Below are 22,401 nucleotides of genomic sequence, written 5' to 3' on the forward strand. Positions count from 1 at the left end.
CAGGTCTATATAAAGTGTTTTGCCAACTTAAAGCTCTATGTAAATATTATCAATAGTCATAATTACTCATGTAGCCCCAAATCATAGGCCTAGACGCAGGTGTGGGAAACCTGCGGCCTCGAGGCCCCATGTGGCCTTCTAGCTCCTCAAGTGCAGCCTTTTGACTGAGACCAAGTTTTACAGCATAAATCCTTTTATGAAGGGGTTTTGTTCTGTGAAGTTTGGACTCAGTCAAAGGGCTGCACTTGAGGACCTAGAGGGCTTCATGTGGCCTCAAGGCCGCAAGTTCCCCACCCCTGGTAGAGCTTCCCAAAGTCTTGATTCCTCTTTCATTCTTCACATAGGATGTAATGTTGCTTTTATCGTCTCATTTCCCAACTCAGAAACTTTCAAACACTCCTTGTTGCCTATTGGTTCAAGTCCATACTTATGTGATTTGTTTCCTCCAATAGTATGTCAATCCAGTAGTCTTTGGATAATAAATTAACAAGTTAGAATATTTATAGTTAAGTTTATGTTCATCAGCATTATAAAAATTCTTAAGCTATCTCAAGTCTTTTTCCGCCACTGCGCAACCATCATTGCAGCAAAGGACAGAAGTTTTTATAGAAGATAGAATAGGTAGTTTCAATTACATAAGCTTAAATTTTTTTTTCAAGGGAAAATCAATGTAACTAGAATAAGAAAGGAAATTGTCATTTGAGAGAAAAAAAACTGCATCAAATATCTGATAGAGTTCTGATAGCCTAATTATGTAGGGAATTGACACCAATATTTAAGACCAGTAGCCATTCCATTATAGATACGTGGTCAAAGGACATGGACAAACAATTCTCAAAAGAAGAAATGCAGAATGTCAATGATCATCTGAAAAATTATCCAAATCATGAATAATAAAAGAAATATTAATTAAAACAACTTTTTGGTTTTAGCTCATGGGCATCAAAAATGTGAGGATGACACAAGACAGAAAGAGCCAACTTTGAGGGAGTTATGGGAAGACAGGCACAACAGTATACTATTGAGTTGTGAATGGAACCAACCACTCTGGGAGGTGTTTTTGATTTAGGTAGAAAAACCACTAATCTGTTCATGTCCTTTGACCTAATAATGCTTCTTCTAGGTATATACTCTCAAGGAGGTCAAAGGCTGAAAGAAAAGCCCTGTCTCTACCAGTGTGTTCATAGTAACCCTTGTGTTGGTCACAAAGAACTCGAAACAAAGTGCATGTCCTTTGATGAAGTTTTTAAAAAAAAACTGTGGTAGGTAATGACATGAAATGGGATGTTTTATAATGAGAAATTTCAAAAATTAGGAATTCAGAGATATATAGGATGACTTCCATTAGATTGTAAGGTCCTTGAGGGCAGAGACTGGTTTTCACCTCTTTTTATATCCCCAGTACTTATCATAGTGGCCCAAAGTAGGTGCTTAATAAATGTTTACTGATTGGTTATTGATCAATTGTATAAATTGATACAGAGTGAATTAAGTAGAACCAGGAAAGCAACGTACATAACTACAACAATGCAAATGAAATGAATGGTAAACGGAACTTGAACTCTGAATCTCTCCAAAGAGAAATGGGGACTATGGGAGCAGAATACTACATACACTATTAGATGGGCCATGGTATCAGTTGATTTGCTTACCTCTTTTGCTCTGTTACAAGGGATGATTCAGCGCTGTGTTGGTATCTACAGAAATAATGATTTTTGTCAAATAAATAGACAGGGTATGGTGACACACACCTGTTTTCCCCACAGCTGGAGGAGTCTGAGGCTAATGGATCCCTTGAGTTTGAGAGTTCATAGCTGCAGTCAGAATAAGGCTAGTCAGGCACCTGCACCAAGACCAGTGCTAATGGGAGAAGCCCCCAGATGAATGGACAGCCACTAAGCTGCCTAAGGAGAGGCAGATCAGCCCAGGTCAAAGAAAGGGAGCAGGTAATAGGTTCATAATGATCATTATTGGGATGGGTAGGAAGGAAGAAAAGAAGGGAGTGAGGGAGGAGGGAAGGAAGGGAGGAAGGAAGGAAGGAAAAATGGAGGGAGAGAGGGACAGAGAGAAAGAAAGGTTTCATCCACTTCTGAAGCCTGCTTTACTAAAGAGCCTTTGACCTTTGACTCTAACTAGTTAGCAGTAGGAACATACTGTAGGCTCCACATTAGAGGAATGACCTAGAACCAAAGAATTCCCGGCTTAGGAGGAACCTTAGCAATGATCACATCTGTCTTTTCCATTTGAGAGGGGAGGCCCAGAAAGTGCCCAAGGTCACACAGGATCAAAATTGTTTTACAATTAATCTGGCAGCATATGCAAGATGGATTGAAAGGCAAGGTGCAGCTAGAAGAGGGGAGAAAGGTGACAAGCCATAACCAGGGTGGTGACAGTGGCAGTAGCAGCAGAGAGGGATGATATGGGATTTTTTAAAAAGCAAGAACAAATAGCATGGACAGGGCTATTTATCTTATGGAAGTGGTAGAGGTAAGGCAGAAGGAAAAGTCAAAGATGACTGAGATTTAGGGCCTGAGTGACATCAAGATGAACTTATCAGGTCAACCATAACAGCCATTAGATTGGAAGCACTGAATTTTTAATTGTCATGCTCCCCCTCACCCCACATTCCTACACTTCCTGAAGTCCTCAATGGTCCTGAGCTCCCGGCTTTCTATGCCAGTTGTCTCTCCTGCTAAGAGTAGCAATAAAGGCCCAGATTTCTATAAGTTGTCACATCTTGTCACTTCTGCCTCCACAACATGTCTCCCAAACTTCCTCTTCTTTCTAGTCAGCTACCACCTTAGTTCAGGACCTCTTCAGCTCTCACCTGGAGTGTTCCAGTGGCTTCTTCATTGTGCTGTCTGGCCTCCATACCTGGAATGCTTCCCCTTCTTACCTCCCCACCTCCTGAAATCTCTGGTTTCCTTTCAAACTCAGCTCAAGCACCAACCTCTCCTTGAAGTCTTTCTTGATCCCTTGTATTCATTTTGTGTTTATTCTGTGTATATTTATATATGTCTCCCCTGTTAGAATATAAGCTCCTCGAGGGGAAGAAATTGTCTCACTTTTGTCTTTTTTATCCCCTGCACAGTGCCCAGCACAGAGTAGACACTCGAGTGCTTGTTGGTTGATTGATGGACTGTTGTTCTGAAAAGTAGTTTGGTGTTGCCAAAAGAGCACTGGACTTTCACAAAACTTGGGATTAAAGCTTCATTTCTTGTTAGCTATGTGACCCTGGACAAAGCTATTTAACCTTTTTAAGCCTTGGTTTCTTCATCTGTAAAATACAAATAATTACCATTATGGATATTACTGAGTACCTGCCTACCAAGCTGGCAGGGTTATCATGAGGGCTGCTGTGGTTATCTGGCAAGATTATGTAAACTTCTATGCCTTCAAACACTACGGAAGTGTGACCTGTTTCCTGCCTTAGGTCCCAGGAACACCCTTCAAGAACCCCATTGGAAATCCTGGTGATCAGGCTGTGCCCATGCATATGCCCCAGATAGATGGCACCAACGGCAAGAAAAAGGAAGGGTGATTTCTTTTAAGGACTTTCTGCATTTCATGATAGGCTTTTACTGAGTTAGCCCTGGACCCCAGAAGCTTTCCCCAAAGGGAGTTATATATGATTTGGGTCAAGTCACTTCTCTGTAAAACTGATTAAGAATTACCCTTGGCCCACCTACCTTAGACATAAGCATATGATCCTGGAGTCACCAAGCTTGTGAGCCAATGTTGATCTCTACTAGGCTTTATACCACAATGCCTGCAATGTAGGAAATCCCAAGGAAATTCCATAGGAAAAAAATGAAGCTTAGAAATCTGGATAAAATAGTTATACTTTTCAAAGGACGTTTATGCTTATTCGTTTATGGACTCCCAGCAATAGCCCTGAGAGTCAGAGAGGATGAATGATTTTTCCCATTTGGTGGATAAGGAAACTGAGGCCCAGAATGGTGAAGTGATTTGCTTAAAGTCACAGAGCCAGTGATAACAGAGCTGATCTGCTCAACAGACAAACTCAGCCAATATTGACCTGTTATGTGGCATCATACTGAGGGAAGGTACAAAAATGACAAATAAGAGTGTCTCTTCTCAAGGAGCCTATATATAGTCCAAAGGGAAAAGTTGGGGAATTTGGGAGGACATGATACAACCTCTACCCACATAAGAATGATACCAGGGAGGATATGATCTGGGAGATCAGTGGAGTGTAGTCAAAGGAAAGCCTCCAAGAGGGAGTGATGAGGAAAGAGTGCATTCCAGACATAAGAAACAGCCTGCAGCAGAACAGGATGAGATCGGGTCCAGCTGATGGTGCTGTTTATCCAGGACAGGCAAGACTGGAAAGAGTAATCTTCAATCATTCATGATTAGTAGGTTGGGGACAGGTTGGGGACAGGTGGTTGAAGGCTAGCATCAGAGAGAATTAAGAACCACTGATGGTTTATTGTTTTGCTCATGCCTCCAATAATCAAAGCTGTGATTGGTCCCAAAGCCAACATCCCAAGTGCCCAACCAACCAGAGCTCCTCTGGCAGTGTCTCAGGTGCCACAACCCCCTGTTTGGGGTGCACATTTGCCATCTCCTCTTGCCATCATATCCAGGGGTCAATGTGGCCATTCACGATCATAGGATCATAGTTTATGAGTTGGAGGGACCTTTAGTGGCCATCTGGTTCAATTCCTTCATTGTACAAATGAGGAGCTTAGACCAAGAATGGTAAAGACTCGGCCCTGGGCCATGCAGCTAGTGAGTGGGAGAGCTGAGATTCAAAGCTAGGTCCTCTGATTTCACACCCATCATTCCTTCCACCACGCCTACTATTCCACCTCCCAATGTGAAGTAACATGTGCTCTGTCCTCTCATCTCCCACGCAGGCATGCGGATCCTGGTGACGTTGCTGCTGGACACACTACCCATGCTGGGCAATGTCCTGCTCCTCTGTTTCTTTGTTTTCTTCATCTTTGGCATCGTGGGTGTGCAGCTCTGGGCTGGACTTCTGAGGAACAGATGCTTCCTGGACAACAACTTTGCCAGGTGGGTGCAAAGCAATTGGATATCAGGTAGGATTGGCCCTATGCTTAGGGTTAGAGCATAGAGAGAGGGTCTATAACAAACTACAAAAGGGATAGCTTCTGTCGGAATAGGCTGCCAGGAGGCCTTGCAGGTCAGAACATGCATCCATCTCCATTTGAGAACAGCCCTGCGAGGTAGATATGCAAGTGTTATCATCCACATTTTACAGATGAGAGAACCAGAGCTCACAGGGAGGAAATGATGTGGTATAAATGTACCATGTGGCATTTTAAAGCTGGCAAAGCATTTTACATATATCATGTCACTTGAACCTCATAACAATCCTGCGAGGCTGGCACCACAGATACTATGGATCTTGTGTTACAGACGAGCAGACCGAGGCACATAGAAATCACATTGTTGGTATTAGCGGGGAACTTGAACCTAGGTAGTATGGACTCTGTTACTAAATCACTGGAAAAAACACATGACTTGAAGTCACAGGATCATAGACGTCTAGAGATGGAAGGGCACAGAGGTGGTAAACACCAAAGGCGGCCTGTGAACCAGGCCCTCTGACTCAGAGCCCATATTCATTCACTCTACAACGTTGCCTCAAGGGCCAATGGTTTGATCTGGGGCTTGGTCACTCTGTGTGTTGCTACGTGTTGTTGTCATTGTTTCAGTCGTGTCCAACTCATCACCACCCCATTTCGGCATTCTTGGCAAAGATACTGGAGTGGTTTGCCATTTCCTTCTCCACCTCATTTTACAGATGAGGAAACTGAGGCAAACAGGGTCAAATGACTTGTCCAGGGTCACACAGCTAGGAGTTGTCTAAGGCCAGATTTGAACTCAGGTCTCCCTGACTCCAGGCCTGGCACTCTATCCACTGTACCACCAGCTGCCCCAATAGCTATGTGACCTGGGGAAAAATTATTTAACAGTATTGGACTTCATTCTTTCTGCTGTAGATTGAGAAGATAGGACTGAAGTCCCTTCTAGTGCTAAAAACCTAGGAACTTGCCCAAAGCAGCACCTAATAAGGGTCAGGACTGGGATGAAAGCCCAGGGTATTTTTCCATCTCCCCTGAAAGGGCCTGGGGACAGAGTAACACTAGAAGGACCAGTGAGGATGGCTGTGGCCGTTGGCTCAGGCAGCCGCCAGTCTGAGGAGGAAGCCGGCCCACCGGCTTGAGGCCCTTTAGGACTATGTGACCCTAAGGGCTTTGAGCCTCAGTCTCTGGATACTAATAGTACATCCTTCACAGGGATGTTACGAAGATGCAGAGAGCTCTGCAAACTTTGAAGCATCATGTCCACGCCAGCTGTTATGAGAGACCAGTGACATAACAGATTGAGCGCTGGACTTGGAGTCAGGAAGTCCTAGGTTTGAATAGTGCCTCAATTACTTACTCCTAGATGTATGACCTGACCTGGTCACTTAAATTCTCTCAGCCTCGGTTTTTTCATCTATAAAATGGGGTGATAATAGCACCTACCTCATTGGGTTTCTGTGAGGCTCAAATGAGATGATTTATGAAAAAGCATTTTGCAAACGTTAAAGTACAAAACAAATCCCAGCTATTATTATCCGCAGACTTGGTTTTTATGATTGGGCCATGTTAGCAGGCCCTGGAGTCAAGAAGGACTTGGGAAGAAGATTGTGACAGTGTTTGTTTTGTCTCTTGGTTACCTGGAGGGGCCGTCTGGTTGCTAAAGCTAAAAATGTCCTGATGGGGACCTTGGGCTGCCCTCTCTGGCAGTTACCAACTTAGTCACGTCACCAAGGGACACAGAGAGTAGGAACAGCCATGACCCCTTCTGAGAATCCAGGTTGGCACTGGCCTTTGGGGAAAAGCTGCCCTCTTTTGAGAGGCAAAATGGTGGGAAAAGGAGAGACCCAGGGTAAGATTCCAGCTCTAACACTTACCAGCTGGGTAATCGTGGGCAAATCACTTCACCTTAGTTTTCTCATCTGTAAATGGGTTTTTTTAAGAGTACTTGCTCCACCTACCTTGTAGGATCATTGGGAAGAAAGCTTTTTGTGTGCCTTACAGAATTAGAGCAATGTAAGCTGTTGGTATTCCTAACAAGTTCCTGATTTGGAACTCAACATTCAAGGTGGCTTAAGCCCAACTCATGAGGGTGATTTATTCAACAGGTTTGTAGCCTTAGAATCATTTTCCAAAAGGCCATTTTGGTATCATAGATATTTTGGCCTCTCCTTCATATTCTCTACTTTTGTTAACCCCCTACTTTGGCCTTTGCTGTTTTTGTTCAGTTATTTCATTCCCAGCTCTTCATGACCCCATTTGGGATTTTCTTGGCAAAGATACTGGAGTGGTTTGCCATTTCCTTCTCCAGCTCATTTTACAGATGAGGAAACTGAGGCAAACAAGGTTAAGTGACTTGCCCAGAGTCACATAGCTAATAAATGTCTGAGGCCAAATTTGAACTCAGGAAGATGAATCTTCCTGACTCCAGGGCTGGCACTCTATCCATCGAGCTACCTAGCTGCCCCAGATGTGGGCTAGAATCAATCAATTGGTCAGTCAGCAAACATATATTAAGCACCTACTGTATGCCTGGTCTTGTTCTAGGTACTAGAGACAGAAAGACCAAAAGTATATAGTCCCTGCCTTCGAAGAGTTTATATTTGGCTAGGTATTTCTTTTTCTGTGAGCCTTGCCCTGTGTGAGTTATTATACACCTCAGTCCCTGGCATCATCGAGGTACTCCAAGATCTGTTATGCTATAGAACAGTAGTCCCTTGATATATGAAGGTTTAGAGCCTCTGTATAGGCAAAAAAACTGGAAAGACAGAGAAGGATTTGCCATGGACAGACTTTGTATTTTCAGGCATGTTCTTCTGTGAAAAGCAATCTCCGTGTTCACATGCAATGGTCTTCTAGGAGAATGTGACTGAGATCAAATTCTCTTTCTTCTTCATATCCCTTCCCCTCTTGAGGGCCCAAGGATCTCTCACTGCTGTTATTAAAGGAAGACTGTGTACAAGCTTTCTCTCTTTTTAAAAAATGACTGGTTTTCTTTCTTCGCTTGCCTGTGTTAAACATGGCTGGAAGCATGCTTCCTGGATGACCATGAGGGGTGAGTCTATTCCCATCTTTCTGTCCATCATTCCTTCTGGAGCACTTCCTCACAAACCATCGAACCCTAGCCCCAACCTCACCTCCCATAAGGCAATGAGCCATAAAGGAGAGAGCAATGGCCTTGGAGCCAAGAAGATTTGGATTCAGGTGTTACCTCACACACTTACTGGCTAGTTATGTGACCCTGGACGAGTCACTAGATCTCCCTGTGCCTCGGTGTCCTCATCTGTCAAATGAGGTGCTTGGACGTCCCTTTCACTCTGTTGTATATCTTCCTGGATCCTTCTCCAAGCAGCCTTCCCTGATCCCACTTAAGAACACCTTCCCCTGAGATCCTTTTGCCTTTATCATTTGAGCCACACAGTCTAACACTTGATTCTCTACTGACTTAGTGTGTGGGACTTCCCACACATGTACAAGTTTTATCTCCCCCGTTGTTGTCGTTGTCTGTCCTTCCATCTCAAAGAGGACCATGACATCACTAGACTAGTAGCTCCCTGAGGGCAGAGATCCTCTCTTCCCCACAGTACCCAGCAGAGGGCGCTGCGCTTCCTTCTCGCTTATCTTATTCTTCTCGACTTCATGTTGGATGGAACTCATCTAGAAGCAGCACCCAGAAAGGATGCTGTCCTTCGATGGCTCCTTTATGTTTAGTGTTCAGCAAACCATTGCTCCGGTGGAAGCAATTATTTACTATTTGTGATCGAGTGGAAGCACTGGGATTATTGCTATTATTCATTATTGTCGTAGCTCCTTATATAATACTTTAGAGTTGACAAAGCACTTTAAATCCATTATTTTATTTGGCTTCGTCTGCAAGCCATTGAGGTAGCTAAGGCAACTATTTCTTTCCATTTTGCTGATGAGGAAAGTGAACCCAAGCTTGGTAAAGTGATTCTCCCAAGGTCGTATAGTAAACAGCAAGGCTGTAATTCAAGCCTGTATCCTACCAAAACACATGGGGAAAAAAGCATAACACTTTCAAAGAAGTATATAAATCAGTGGGTGTGAACATAAAGCAAATTGGCACGTAAACTCTAAGGGAATAAGGAGTCATAGAGTAACCAGAGAAGATTGAGGTTAATAGTAACATTGATAGTAATATTAATAATATTAATAACAACAGCTAATATTTATATGCCTTAAGGTTTACAAAGTGCTTTACAAGCATTATCTTAATTGAGCCTCACAACAGCCCTGGAAGGTGGGTGCTATGATTATCACCATTTTATAGATGAGGGAACTAAGGCAGATATTGGTTGTGACTTGCCCAAGCCTGAAAGCGCCTGAAACAAGATTTGACTCCAGGTCTGGCACTCTATCCACTATGCTACTATCTGCCTCTGGGATGGTTTTGTGGATTACAGAAGTTCCACATGGTATTTTGAAGGAAGAAGATCTAGATTGATGGCAAGGAGTAGCAATGGGAATTTCAGGTAAGGCCAATGCTTTGTAACAAGGCAGAAAGGAGAAAAGAAGGAAGGAAAGAAGGAAGGAAGGAAGGCAGGAAGGAAGGACGGAAGGAAGGAAGGCAGGAAGGAAGGAAGGAAGGAAGGAAGGAAGGATAAAGCATTTATTAAATGTTGAGCACTGGAGATACAAATAGAAAAGCAAGTCCTAGCATAGTCCTAACTGTCAAGGCACTCACATATATAAGCTGGCCAGTTTTCAGTCAGGTGGAAAGGTCTGGTGGCCCTTAGGAATACCTCTTTCTTAGTGTCATCTAGCATGAATCCCAAGGACCAAGCTCTTCCTCTCCTTTTCTTCCTGCTCTTCTTCCTCCTCTTCTTCCTCTCCTTCCCTGCAGTCCAGGAGTTCAAGAAAACTAACTGGGGCAAGATTTCTAACCTGTTCCACGAGAACCAAGTTGGAGAAGGAGGAGAAGGCAGGTGTGGAAAAGAAACAACAACAGCGAGACATCTTTAGCCATACAACAGGAAGCATCTTGAACCAGGAGCGCAGGCACATGGATTCTAGTCCTCACTTTGCTGCTACTTTGCTAGATGACTTTGGAAAAATCACTTCCCCTCTCAGAGCCTGTCTGTCAGTCCATAAATGTTGGGGATTGAACTAGGCCCCCTTCAGTTCTAAAGTTCTGTCGTTTCTTTGCCATCCTGCTAATAGGCAGCTTCTCCCTCCACTACGGGTAATCCAAGGTCACCCCCAAGCTTGTCACACAAAACTGTTCTCAGACAGTTGGAAGCCCAGGAAAACCCCCAGTTAACTTGCCTCCTCGTACACATTTGCTTTCACAGAAGGAGAAGTTTAGGGGGAAATAGAGCCCAGACACTGTGGGATTTAATTTTCACATAAGTCCCTTTTTTTTAAGTGGTGTTTGGTAAAACTTGTCTCTGATCGTCCTTGATATGTTTGCATTTCTTTTCTTAAAGTGTGAACGTTGTGCTTGGCCCATGATTAAAGAAAATAATAACAAGAGGACTGGAAGTTTTCTGCTCAGCTAAAATGCCAGAGCCCTGAATTCTGAGTGGGCTGTAATCTTGGCAGAGATGAGTGTATAGCATTTGGAGAGCCTGTCACTTATTTGGGTACTTTCTCCCAGAGGGATGATTCTCCCTGTTCCCACAGGCTGGGCCCCACAAGGCACACAGGGTGAAGAGGGCTGAGCGGGCCACAGGATTGGCCAATGGACTGGGAGGGAGTGAAAGAAATAAAACGTGGACTTTCGGCATCTCTCTGAGCCCACAGACCAGTCTGGTTGCTCCCAGGCCATACTTTCCCAAGGATATCAATGCCAGGAATAGTTTTGTTTTGTTTTTTGCTTTTTTAGAGTTTGGGGGCAGAGGGAAACAAAGGTGGAAGAAAGACAGAATGGGGAAGTTGAGGCAGAGATCTTTACATTTGTACAGTGCTATAAGATTTAGAAAATATCTTCCCGTCTCATCCAATCTAATCCTCACAATAACCTTGGGAGAGAGAGAAGGAGGGAGGCAGAACAGAGATTACTCTCTCCATATTTTGGTGGAGATAAAGTTATTTGAACATGATTAAATGGCTAATTAGAGGCATAGCTGGAATCTGAACCCAGACCTTCTGACTTCAAATGGGTCCAGAGTTCTTTCTATCAGCTCCACATTACCTTTAGTTTCCAGGTGACCCTTCCAGTGGCTTTTCCTTGAATACTTCCTTTTCTTCAATTAGTTCTTAAGTCAAGGTTATAGGTTCAAAATCTGCAAGGCAGAGGATATTTTCTCCATTTAACTCATAATGATCTGTTCTCTCTATCCAGGGTTGGGGAAACCTGTGGCCTTGAGACCATATGTGGCCCTCTAGGTCCTCAAGTGCAGCCCTTTGACTTGGATTCCAGGATCCTTGAAGTCAGGAATTGTTTCATTTTTGTCTTTTTATCTCCAGCACCCAGTACAGTGACTGGCACATAGTAGGTGCTTAATGAATATTTGTTGACTCCTTGCTTATAAATAGATTCACAAATCATCTGCTTAGAGATAATTAAGCCCAGGGAAGCTAATGAAATCAGAGTCAGAAGAGAGGAGAACCTATATTAAGAGCTCTGAAGGACACCGATACTAAGGGAGCATATTGTATGTGCCAGATTGGCACACGCTAGGTGCTTAATGAATGCTTGTTTATTGATTACTTGATATATAGATTTGAGAGTCATCTGCTTAGAGGTAGTTGAGTGAATGGGTGCCAGAGAAATCACCAAGGGGGAGAGTGTAGAGAAAGGGATGAGAAGAGAGGAGAGGAGAGGAGAAAAGAGGAGAAGAGAGAAGAGAACCCAAATTAAGAACTTTGAAGGACATCCATACTAAGGGAGCATGAATTATTTGAGGATGAACTAGCAAAGGAAATTTTAAGGGGGTGGTTAGAAATGTACGACAAGAATTGCAGTGTCGTGAACACAGAAAGCAAAGTCCAGAGCAGGACAGAGGAACCTGTCATGACTTAGCGGTGGCTCATTCATAGGACACATCGATACTGTCCTATCAGCTTTCCCAAGCACACTCCTATCCCTCATCCCAAACAAGAACAGTCCGTAGGGCTGGTATCTTCTGCTTTTTACAGATGAAGACACCAATACCCAGAAAAAGAAACTGACTTTTCCAAGATCACTTAAAAAAAATCCATGTCAGACCTAGGAGTACCTCAAGTTTCCTGACTCTCAGTCTAGAATTCTTCCTACTATACTTTGGTTACCTGAAAAGTGAGTTCCTTTCTCAGAGCCAAGCCTAGGACAGAGAGCACCCCTGTGACCTCTCCCTGCAATATCCCCTGCCTCCCATCCTCAAGGTATTAAACCTTCAAACCTTTGCACAGGGTTTAGCCGCCTCTCTAGCCTGTTTGCCGTTTGACTGTCCCCACCCCCACCGCCCTGCACATGCCAGAGGAGAGAAGCAATTTCTGGATGTCTCCAGCTAGCTATCAAAATCCCATGTTTTTTATTCAAAAGGTCACCACTGTGCAAAACGAAAATGTGTTATTTAAATGCAGATTCGCCCACCCTCCCTCCACCCCTCCCTTCTTCTTTCTAGTCAGATCAAGGGAGGTTTTCTCTGAAGCTGGGATCCCCTTGATAAATCACTTCACTGGGATCCCAGCTGTGCTACTGATTCATTCTGGGCCCCTTGCCCTCTCCGGGCCTTGGTTTTCCCATCCATTAAATGAGGGGTTTGGATGAGATGACCTCTAAGTTATGTCCATTCCAGGGCTAACATTCCAGGATTATATACAACTCAAAATGGCTTAGCCTTATGCTTAGAAAGAAAGGCAAAAATATAGTTCCTGTTCTCAAGACGCTCACAATCTAAAGGAAGAGACAACACACAAACAAGAAATTTATAAGATAAATTGGGGTGCGGAGATAATCTCAGCAGGAAGACATGAAAATGGAGGAGGCTCAGCCTTAGCCAATGCTCAGACAATCCTAGTACAGAGTTAAGATGCCCTTTCCATTAGTGACCTTCCACTGTGTTCTCTGGAATGCCTACTCCATAGGTAACAAACTTGCTTTCATCTTAAGTCATTTCCTTTCTTCCTCCCTCCATCTTCTTGCATTCCCTGAGACCTGGCTTCCTCCTGATGCACAGCTTCCTTGGCCACCTTTCCAGCACTGGCTCCCCTTTCAATTATACCCTCAGCCCCACCCCCCAACTCATTGGTCATGGACGGGGAAGTTGGAAGTTCCCTATTGCCACTTCTAGGATGGCCCTCCATCAACATCACTCAGTAACCTCCCCTCCTTGGAGGTCAATTCGATCTATATTTATCACCTGATCAAAATTCTGGTGGCTGTCATCTACAGACCTCCAGAACACTCTCTATCCTTCCTCACAAGTCCAGTGCCTGGCTCACAGTCTTTTTCTCCTCCCCAACCCCTGCCTTCCTCTAAGGAGACTTCAGCTATATAACTGTCAAATCGATCTTCCTAAAGCACAGGTCTGATCATGTCACCCCCTCCCCCTACTATACAATAAACTCCATTGGCTCCCTATTACCCCAGGATCAAATATAAAATCCTCTGCTTGGTTTTTAAAGCCCTTCATAATCTGACCTCTTCGTAGTGTTCTTATACCCAATTCTCCTCCAAATACTCTGTGTTCTAATGACAATGGTTTCCTTGCTGTTCTTTTCACCAGACACTCCATTTCCTGATCCTGAGCAATTTCACTAGCTGGCCCCTTTCCTGGAACTCTCTCCTTCCTCATCTCCTCCTGGTCTCCCTGACTTCCATCAGATCTCAGCTAAAGTCCCAGTATCTACAAGAATTCTTTCCTAACCCTCCTTAATTTTCATGCTTTCCCTCTGAAATTTTATCTTATTTTATCTTATAAATTTCCCTCATTTATCTTATAAATTTCTTGTTTGTGTGTTGTCCCTCCCATTAGACTATGAGCATCTTGAGAACAGGAACTCTATTTTTGCTTTTCTTCCTGTCTTAAGCACTAAGCACAGTGCCTGGCACATTGTAGGTGCTTAATAAGTGCTAGATGATTGGTTTTCATGGTCAAAGCTCTATCACGGATTATGATGAAAAATCAGAAGACTTTGACTTCAAGTGTTCCCCTAACAGGCATTTACTGAGTCCCCCTGTATGCAGCCCTATGGAGGCGGAAGAGGAGGTAAGAAGCATATATGTAGGCTATGTCTTGGGGGGCTCATAGCCTAGGGGAACCAGTACACACACATAGGATACAATGGAAGAACAGTTTGAGAAATTATTGTATAACTAAGGGTTGATGTAGCAGGCTGGATTGAGGCCTAGGCCAGCCTTGAAGTTAGGAAGACCTAGGTTCTATTGCTGCTACCGTTGCTTCACACTAGCTGTGAGACAATGGGTGAGTCACATAAACTCTCAAGGCTGCCAGGCAGCCATCTAAGAACAAAGGTTACAAAGAAGCTATTGATCTTCATCTCTGGACAGGATTTTTAGGTCCAGAATTCTTTATTCAATCACTGGTCTAGATACCATCCCTTCCCTCTATCTGTCTCTCTAAATAAGTGTGTATATACACACACATATGTATATTCATATGGCAGCTAGGTGGCTCAGTCAATAAGCAGGGGTGGGGAACCTGTCCCCTGTGGCTTCGAGGCCATGTGTGGCCCTCTAGCTCCTCAAGTGCGGCCCTTTGAATCCAAACTTCACAGAACAAATCCCCTTAATAAAAGGATTTGTTCTGTAAAACTTGGACTCAGTCAAAAGGCCGCACGCAAGGATCTAGAAGGCCACATGTGGCCTCAAGGCCGCAGGTTCCCCATCCCTGGTTAGAGCTTCAGGCCTGGATTCAGGAAGACCTGAGTTCAAATCCAACCTCTGACACTTACTAGCTGTGTGACCCTGAGCAAGTCACTTAACCCTGTTTGCCTCAGTTTCCTCATCTGTGAAATGAGCTGGAGAAGGAAATGGTAAACCATTCCAAATGGGGTCATAAAGAGTCAGGCATGACTAATTGGCCAAACAGCAAATATATATACTTATACATATATGTTTATTCGTATACAGTCATGTGTAAGCATATACATGTATGTGGACAAACATATGCATACATGCATATTTATATGTGTGTTTCTGTAAGAGAGAAGGAATAGCCCAAGACAACTCCAAGTTCACAAGCATAGCTGACTGAGAAACTGAATGAATAGCACCTTCAAACAAAATAGGGAAGTTTAGAAGAAGGACCAGTTCAGGTAGGCACAGACGACAGTAAGTTCTGTTTTGGACATTTGGTCCAAACTTCAAACAAACTGCATTCAGTGGATGATCCTGAACACTCAGCGATGCTTTCGAGTCACACTACCTCAGGAAGAATTCCCCCTCCTCTGCCGCTTACCACCTGCACTATAACTTTCACCTGGACTCTATACACACATGCATGTTTGCATGCATACACACAAACGTGTACACACATGTAACTCTTAATCTGGGTCTCAGTTTACTAGTAATACCTGATATAGTGGCGCCAAACCTGCTCCAAACCATACACCAACAGCATTCGGTAAATTTGGAGGCCCAGGGCCTTAAATCCCAGCTCTGCCACTTACTTTCTATGTGGCCTCGAAGAAGTCACTCAATTTCTCTAGGCCTGTTTCCTTTCTCATCTATTGAATGAAGGGGTTGGAACAGATGACCTCTATCTTTTCTGCATCTAGAGCTAGGATCCTTTGACACTTGTTCAAGCAGACTGACTACAGAGTTTCTTTGGTTAACGTTGTCATCAATCACTAGCCTCATGATCAGGGATTTTTTCAGCATATTTATTATTGATAATCTGATTGAAGATATTAACGGGATAATTTTTATATCTTACAACCTCCTATGGAATATGGAAGTTATTATAAATTAATACTTAATATGATAAAATATTAAACAATATGATGAAACATGATAATATATTAAACAACATCCCCTAACAAATTGATCATGCTAACCATAATAACTTTTATCTGTGTGGTGCCATATTGTTTCCAAAGCACTTTACATACATTATCTCATTGCATCTTCAAAACAACCCTATGAAAAAGGTATATCAAGTATCATTAGCCTCCTTTTACAGGGTCTAAAAGTGGAGATGTGAGTTTTCTGAAGGTTAAATGGCTAATGGGAAGCTAGGCCCTTACTCCAGGGCCTGGAGTCAGGAAGACACATCTTCATAAGTTCAAATCCAGTTTCAGACACTAGCTGTGTGACCCCAAACAAGCCATTTAACCCTGTTTCCTCAGTTTCCTCCTCTATAAAATGAGCTGGAGAAGGAAATGGCAAACCATTCCAATATCTTTGCCAAGAAAACCCCCAGTGGGGTCATTAAGAGTCAGACATGACTGAAAACAAGTAAACAACAAAATGGAAGTGATAATGCTTCATTTGCCTTACCTGATAATACTTTCACTCACCTTCACTTACTTTGGATGGTAATGTGTCTGAGAAGCAAAGAGATATGTACATAAAGTGCTTTAGAATCTGTAAGGCATGTGCAGATATAAAGTACTGATATAATATTATCAATTTATTATAATACATTCTTTAATGTGTTATGTTTTACCATATTGTTTACTCTTCACTTCTGTTGAATACTAATTACTGACCATAATAATTTTCACATTGTGGAGGTTGCAATGGATAAAAAAAGATTACCAAGTTAATACCCTAAAACAAATCGTCAATAAAATATAAGCTGAAAAATCTAAACATTTGCTGGTACCAACATTAATCAAAGGAATTCTAAAATCTTCTGTCTTGAACATGTATCATAGAGTTATACATAGATCTAGAACTGGAAAGGATCATAGAGGCCATATTACAACCCCTTCATTTAACAGATGAAAATCCAAGCCCGGAGCAGTTGAGTGACTTCATTGAGGTCCCATGGGTAGTAAGCGATAGAGCTGGGATTCAAATTCAGGCTCTGTGCTTCTAAATTCAATAGCATCTATTGAATATGGTTGGTTAAAGGTTTGGAGAACTCTTAAATCCATCATGCCCCCACCACATCACTCGCTGCCATCTTAAGGAATGCATGGCAACTAAGTTCTGGGACTGGTGAGTGGCACATATGGGCCACAGCCCTAAGGAGGGTCAGTGTGAGGGTGCTTGCAGAAGGGCAAGAAAAGTGGGGAGAGCCAGAACCTCTTGTCATTGTTGTTGGACCTTTCTTCTCAAAGAGGACCAATGACATCATAGAATGATGTCTTGACTTGTGTGTAAATTGGATTTAAGTGAGGAAGAGCTGCATAAAGTCATCAGACTCACTCTGTTCTCCAGCGTCATCAAAGTCCAGTGGCAAGACAAAAGTTAAGATGGCTGGACATGATATAGGATGCAATGGGTGACCGCGGCCTTTCTAAATTGAGGTCTTTTCCAGGTCTCAGTTTGTCTGAGGCATCAGCCATTCAATGCCTAAGGGCTACGTAAGAATTGAGACAAAAGATGGCCTGATTTATCATGACAAAAGTATCAGTCTAGGAGGGGAAGGCCCTCAAAGTTGCCAGAACCTCTGAACTAGTGTGGAAAGGAGAGAAAGAAAGAATCCATCAAGACTTCTTAATGACAGAACCACATGGCTAAGGAGGTCTGAGGTTTCTGAGGGGCTTTCCCGGTGTGGCCCTGGGCTCCTCTTTGTGATATATGTCCCTGAAAAACTCTTGGGCATCAGGCTGTGAGATGCCAATAGCATGGGCACAGAGAAGGCTGGGGGATTTGTGAATGATGGCTGGGTGGCACAAAACCATTGACAGTTTTGTCCTTAACAATACCTTCTGACTCCTATCCTCGTGTGGATCTTTGGATCCTCATATCTAAAGGCAAGGGGATTTCCCATAAGGAGCATAATTCTAGTAGGCAGACTACAAAAAGCAGCAAAATAGGGAATACTAGACCTAGAACCAGGAATCCTGGATCCAAGACTTAACTGGAGAATCATTTAAAGTCTCTCAGCCTCAGTTTCCTCATCTGTCAAACAGTGGCACAATGGCGATGATAGCAGCATTACCTATATCACAGGGCAGTGGTGAGGAAAGTTCACTGCAAACCATCAAGAACTACATAAATGTGAATTGCTGCTGATAGTACTTTTCAGGGGCAGAGATTTAGACCCTTTCTATAAAGCCACTGTGGTACAAGCCCATGATCACAAACACCAATATCAAATGACTTAACGAAAGGAGTGAAAGGAGTTAGGGAGGGTCAGGCTATCCTCGGAGACCTCAGATCAGGATCTCAGAGACAGAAAGTTCATAGTCAGGAGGCAAAGTCGGGAGCACAGAACCCAGTGACCAAGCCACAATCAGTGAGCTCTGAGTCAGGTAATACAGGGGGAGGCTCTGTCACAGATTCATAGGCTAAAACAGGTAGAGCCAGGAAACGGATTCCTGAAAGGAGAAGATCTAGGGACCTTATGTGCCCCACTGTCCCTAGGGGTACTTCCCCCAATCCCAGCCCTGGCTCCCAGTGTGACTGACCCAGGTACATCCACCCACGTGCTTACCTTCAGCAACCCAGCAGTGATCACAGCTGCTCTCTAGTGACTAAGGGCTCCAAATTTAAACTTACATCCCCACCTTGTGTCTATGTTGAGGTGTATAGATGATGTTGGGGGGAGGGGTACTTCTGAAGCAGTTCTCCGTGTTTTGCCAAGTAGTTGTGAATGTAATGGCTGGTAACAAAATGGATGGCCAGTCCCATCTCTGCTCAGCTCTTCCATCTCCAGGGAAGGAATATAGGTCACCTGAAGGCTGTGGGGGAGGCTGGTGGGCTGCCACTCAAGGCCGTAACCTAGTAACGTGTTCTCCTCATCTGGCCCCGGAAGATGTTTAATGATGTGTGTGCATCGTGTATGTATGTGTGTGTGTGTGTGTGTGTGTGTGTTAAAGCCTCAAACAAGCATAGTCACTTGGTAATGCCAGGATATAGGGACAATGCTGAAACATAAGCCTTAATTTGATTTTGTACAATAGCTGGAGAGGTTTTGGATGCAAGTTAATGAGATTTCTCTGCAAAGCAGCTCTTCCAAGTGAATGGGGACCCAACTGGGGAGGGGTCCTAAGCCTAGAGCCTGCTGCATCCTGCCCTCTGAGGCTCCCCTGAGACTTCTTTGTTCCCTAGAGGGACAGAAGTCTGCAATCTGAAGTTCATAGATCTTGCCTAAGAAAGGATTTCTAAGGTTCCCTTCTAGGTTGACCATGTTTTTGCCTTTCTTTGTAACCCCAACACTTCACCTGGTATCTGGAACATAAGTGGTTAATAAATGCTCGTTAGTGATGATCTTGATCATCTTGACCTAAGGCAGCAGACAGAAGACAAGATCAGGCCTACCATGGATCCTTGTGCCAGCCCATGCCCTGAGCTCTGGAACAGAAATGGAGACCCATTACCCAGATGACTCATAGAATTCAGCCTGTCTAGTCTGTCCTTGTCCCAGATCTGTTCCCAACTCCTGAATCTTGTTCCATGATTCCAGGGAAAGGCAACTCTAATCCTGTGTCTCAGACCCTGGCCTGACAAGTCATTCTTCATGTTTTTCCCGCACCACTAGCCTGACAATCCCTCTTCTGGGAAAGCCTGTTCCAGCTTCTCCAAGCCTTGCCTTAAGGATCAGTTGGGATTTTCCAGAACTATTATTGTTTGATGTTGCTTATCGTCCAAGACAGACTGGCATCCAGTCGGAGTTTTCAATGTGGCAAAATTAGAAGAGCGGGGGAAGGAAGTGGGGCATTCAGGATGGCCAGCAACATAAGAGCTGGCGAGTGAAAGATGAGGGGCAGAAGACAGGGAAGAATAAGACATGTCGAAAGTATAACACTACGGTTAACACTGTGCATCAGATAAATGGGACTTGCAGTCGTCATCATCATCATCATCATCATCGTCATCATCTTCCTCCCCTTACCTCTGCCTCTTCAGATCTTTAGTTTCTTCTGAAACTCTACTCAAGCACCACCCTCTAGATGAAGCCTTTCCTGAAGCACTCAGCGGTTAGGGCCCTCCCCTTCCCCACACCCCCCAATCACCTTGGGTCTTTTTGGTAGCTATTCATCCCTACCTACATACATAGGTGTTGCCTCCACCAGTAGAATGTAAATTCTTCGAGGGCAGAGACTGTTGTACTTTTTGTCCTTGTAACTACAGCATCTGGTCCATAGTAGGTGCTTCATAAACGCTTACTGATTGGTTTATCGTTATCGTAATAATTACTTTCATAATAGCAATAGTTCACATTGAAGGTTTGCAAATTGCTCCATAGTCTTGCTAGTTCGGTGAGCTTGGGCAAGTCATTTCTTTTTATGAAACTCAGTTTCTTTATCTGTAAAATGGTGATGGATATACTACCTTACAGAGTTGTGGGAGGCTCAAAGGAGAATGTGTACATATATGCACATATATAATGTCTATGCATGTAATTCATATGGTATAACGTGACATAGCAAAATATTGTATAATATAATATGATGTCACATGACGTGATAGGATATGATATAATATGGTATAATATTATAATTTTATAGTATTGTATCGTACAGTACAGTATGACACAATATAATACAGTATAGTGTAACATAACATAAGATAATAGATGCATATATAAAATGCCTTGCAAACGCAAATGACCTATATGAACATTTATTATTGTTATTAATGATGCATAATCACCTGATTAGCCCCACCTGCCATCACTACCTAAATCACAGGATGGTTGTGGGCTCTCTAGATCTGAGCTACCATCATCATCCTCCTTCTCATTGTACACCTTGTTTTCTCTCTGACCCCAGGAACAACAACCTGACCTTCCTGAACCCCTATTACCGGACGGACGAAGGCGAGGAGAACCCTTTCATTTGCTCTTCACACCGTGACAACGGCATGCAGAAGTGTTCGCACATCCCCATCCGCCGGGAGCTGCGGGTCGAGTGTACGCTAGGCCTGGAGGCTTACAGCCGCTCCCTGGAGAGCCCCGACGGTGGCGGCCGAAACTCCTGCATCAACTGGAACCAATACTACAACGTGTGCAGGTCAGGTGACTTCAACCCGCACAACGGAGCCATCAACTTCGACAACATCGGCTACGCCTGGATCGCTATCTTCCAGGTGCAACTCCCCAACCCCCTTCTGTGTGGGGTCATTCAGAAGACCAATAACTTGAAAAAGAGGGTCATTGTAGTGACGAGAGAAGAAATAAAAGGACAGACTAAGGGGATGAGGAGTCCTCAGGATGGGGAAGGATGTCAGCCGTAGAAGTGGGAATGGAAAAATATACCTGGGTCCACGTACTAAAGAATATAGGAATCAAGGATTTGCAGCTGAAAGGCACCTTAGAGATCATTTAGCCCAACCTTCTCCTTTTATAGCCGAAGGAACTAAGACAAGGACAGACTCGATAATTCGTCCCACATCATACAGCTCATAAATAGCAGAACTATGATTGGAATCCAGGTTTTTGACTCCAAATTCTGCTCTCTTTCTCCCACATTATGCTATCTCTGGGACTCCAACCGCACCTAGTTTAGGAAAAGAGTAGTATTACAGATTTGGTGCTAGAAGAGATCTTGAGGGATCATCTAATTCAAAACCCTTATGGTGTTTAATTCAGTCTTACACTGCCTCTATCGTTGGTGTATGCTAGTCAGACCAGTCCGTCTCTTGTCAAAACCACTGCGTATATGTGTGTATGCATGGGCAGCATCTAAGACAGTGGAAAAGTAGATAGCAGGTAAAACTAGTTAAATAGGGCCAGATGAGGACTTGAACTCAGACCTCCAGACTCCTAGCACAGTGAGCCTACCAGCGTACAGCCCTGCTTTAAAATCACAGAATGTACACACGGGAAAGGAGATGATATGTGTGCATGCACATATACATATATATATACATACACATCCATATATACATGTATGTGTGTATGCATATGCGTATATGTATAAATATATACATACATATATGTGTGTATGTATATTTATATGTATGTATGTATATATGTATGTATGTATGTATATTATATGTATATATGAACCAGATTGTAAAAGGCTCTAAATGACAAGTTAAAGAATCTGGACTCTCTATAAAATAGAATCCCCCAAATCTAGATGCTGAAATGAGGGGCCCCCTTGAAGCTTAAGACAGGGAGAATTCTGAAAAACAAAAGGCTATTTTCTTCTTCTATCAATCAGCCAACAAGCATTTATCAAGTGCTTATTGTGTTCCAGGCACTGTACTAAGCACTGGCGATATAGTGAAAGGCAAAAAAAAAAAAAAAAAAAGACAACCTCTGGCGTCAAAGAACTCCCATTTTAATGAGAA

General features: G+C 43.4%; 1 protein-coding gene across 1 annotated transcript in view; it reads left to right on the forward strand.

Annotated features, from left to right (window-relative positions):
- Window positions 1-22,401, forward strand: part of CACNA1H (calcium voltage-gated channel subunit alpha1 H) — a 416,322-nt gene that overhangs the window by 286,116 nt on the left and 107,805 nt on the right. The window contains exons 5-6 of the mRNA XM_036737928.1: window positions 4,884-5,043; window positions 20,877-21,192. Of these exons, the coding sequence (XP_036593823.1) occupies window positions 4,884-5,043; window positions 20,877-21,192 (476 nt within the window). The remainder of the gene's footprint in view (window positions 1-4,883; window positions 5,044-20,876; window positions 21,193-22,401) is intronic.

Source organism: Trichosurus vulpecula, chromosome 9 (genome assembly GCF_011100635.1).
Source record: "Trichosurus vulpecula isolate mTriVul1 chromosome 9, mTriVul1.pri, whole genome shotgun sequence".
Taxonomy (NCBI): Eukaryota; Metazoa; Chordata; class Mammalia; order Diprotodontia; family Phalangeridae; genus Trichosurus; species Trichosurus vulpecula.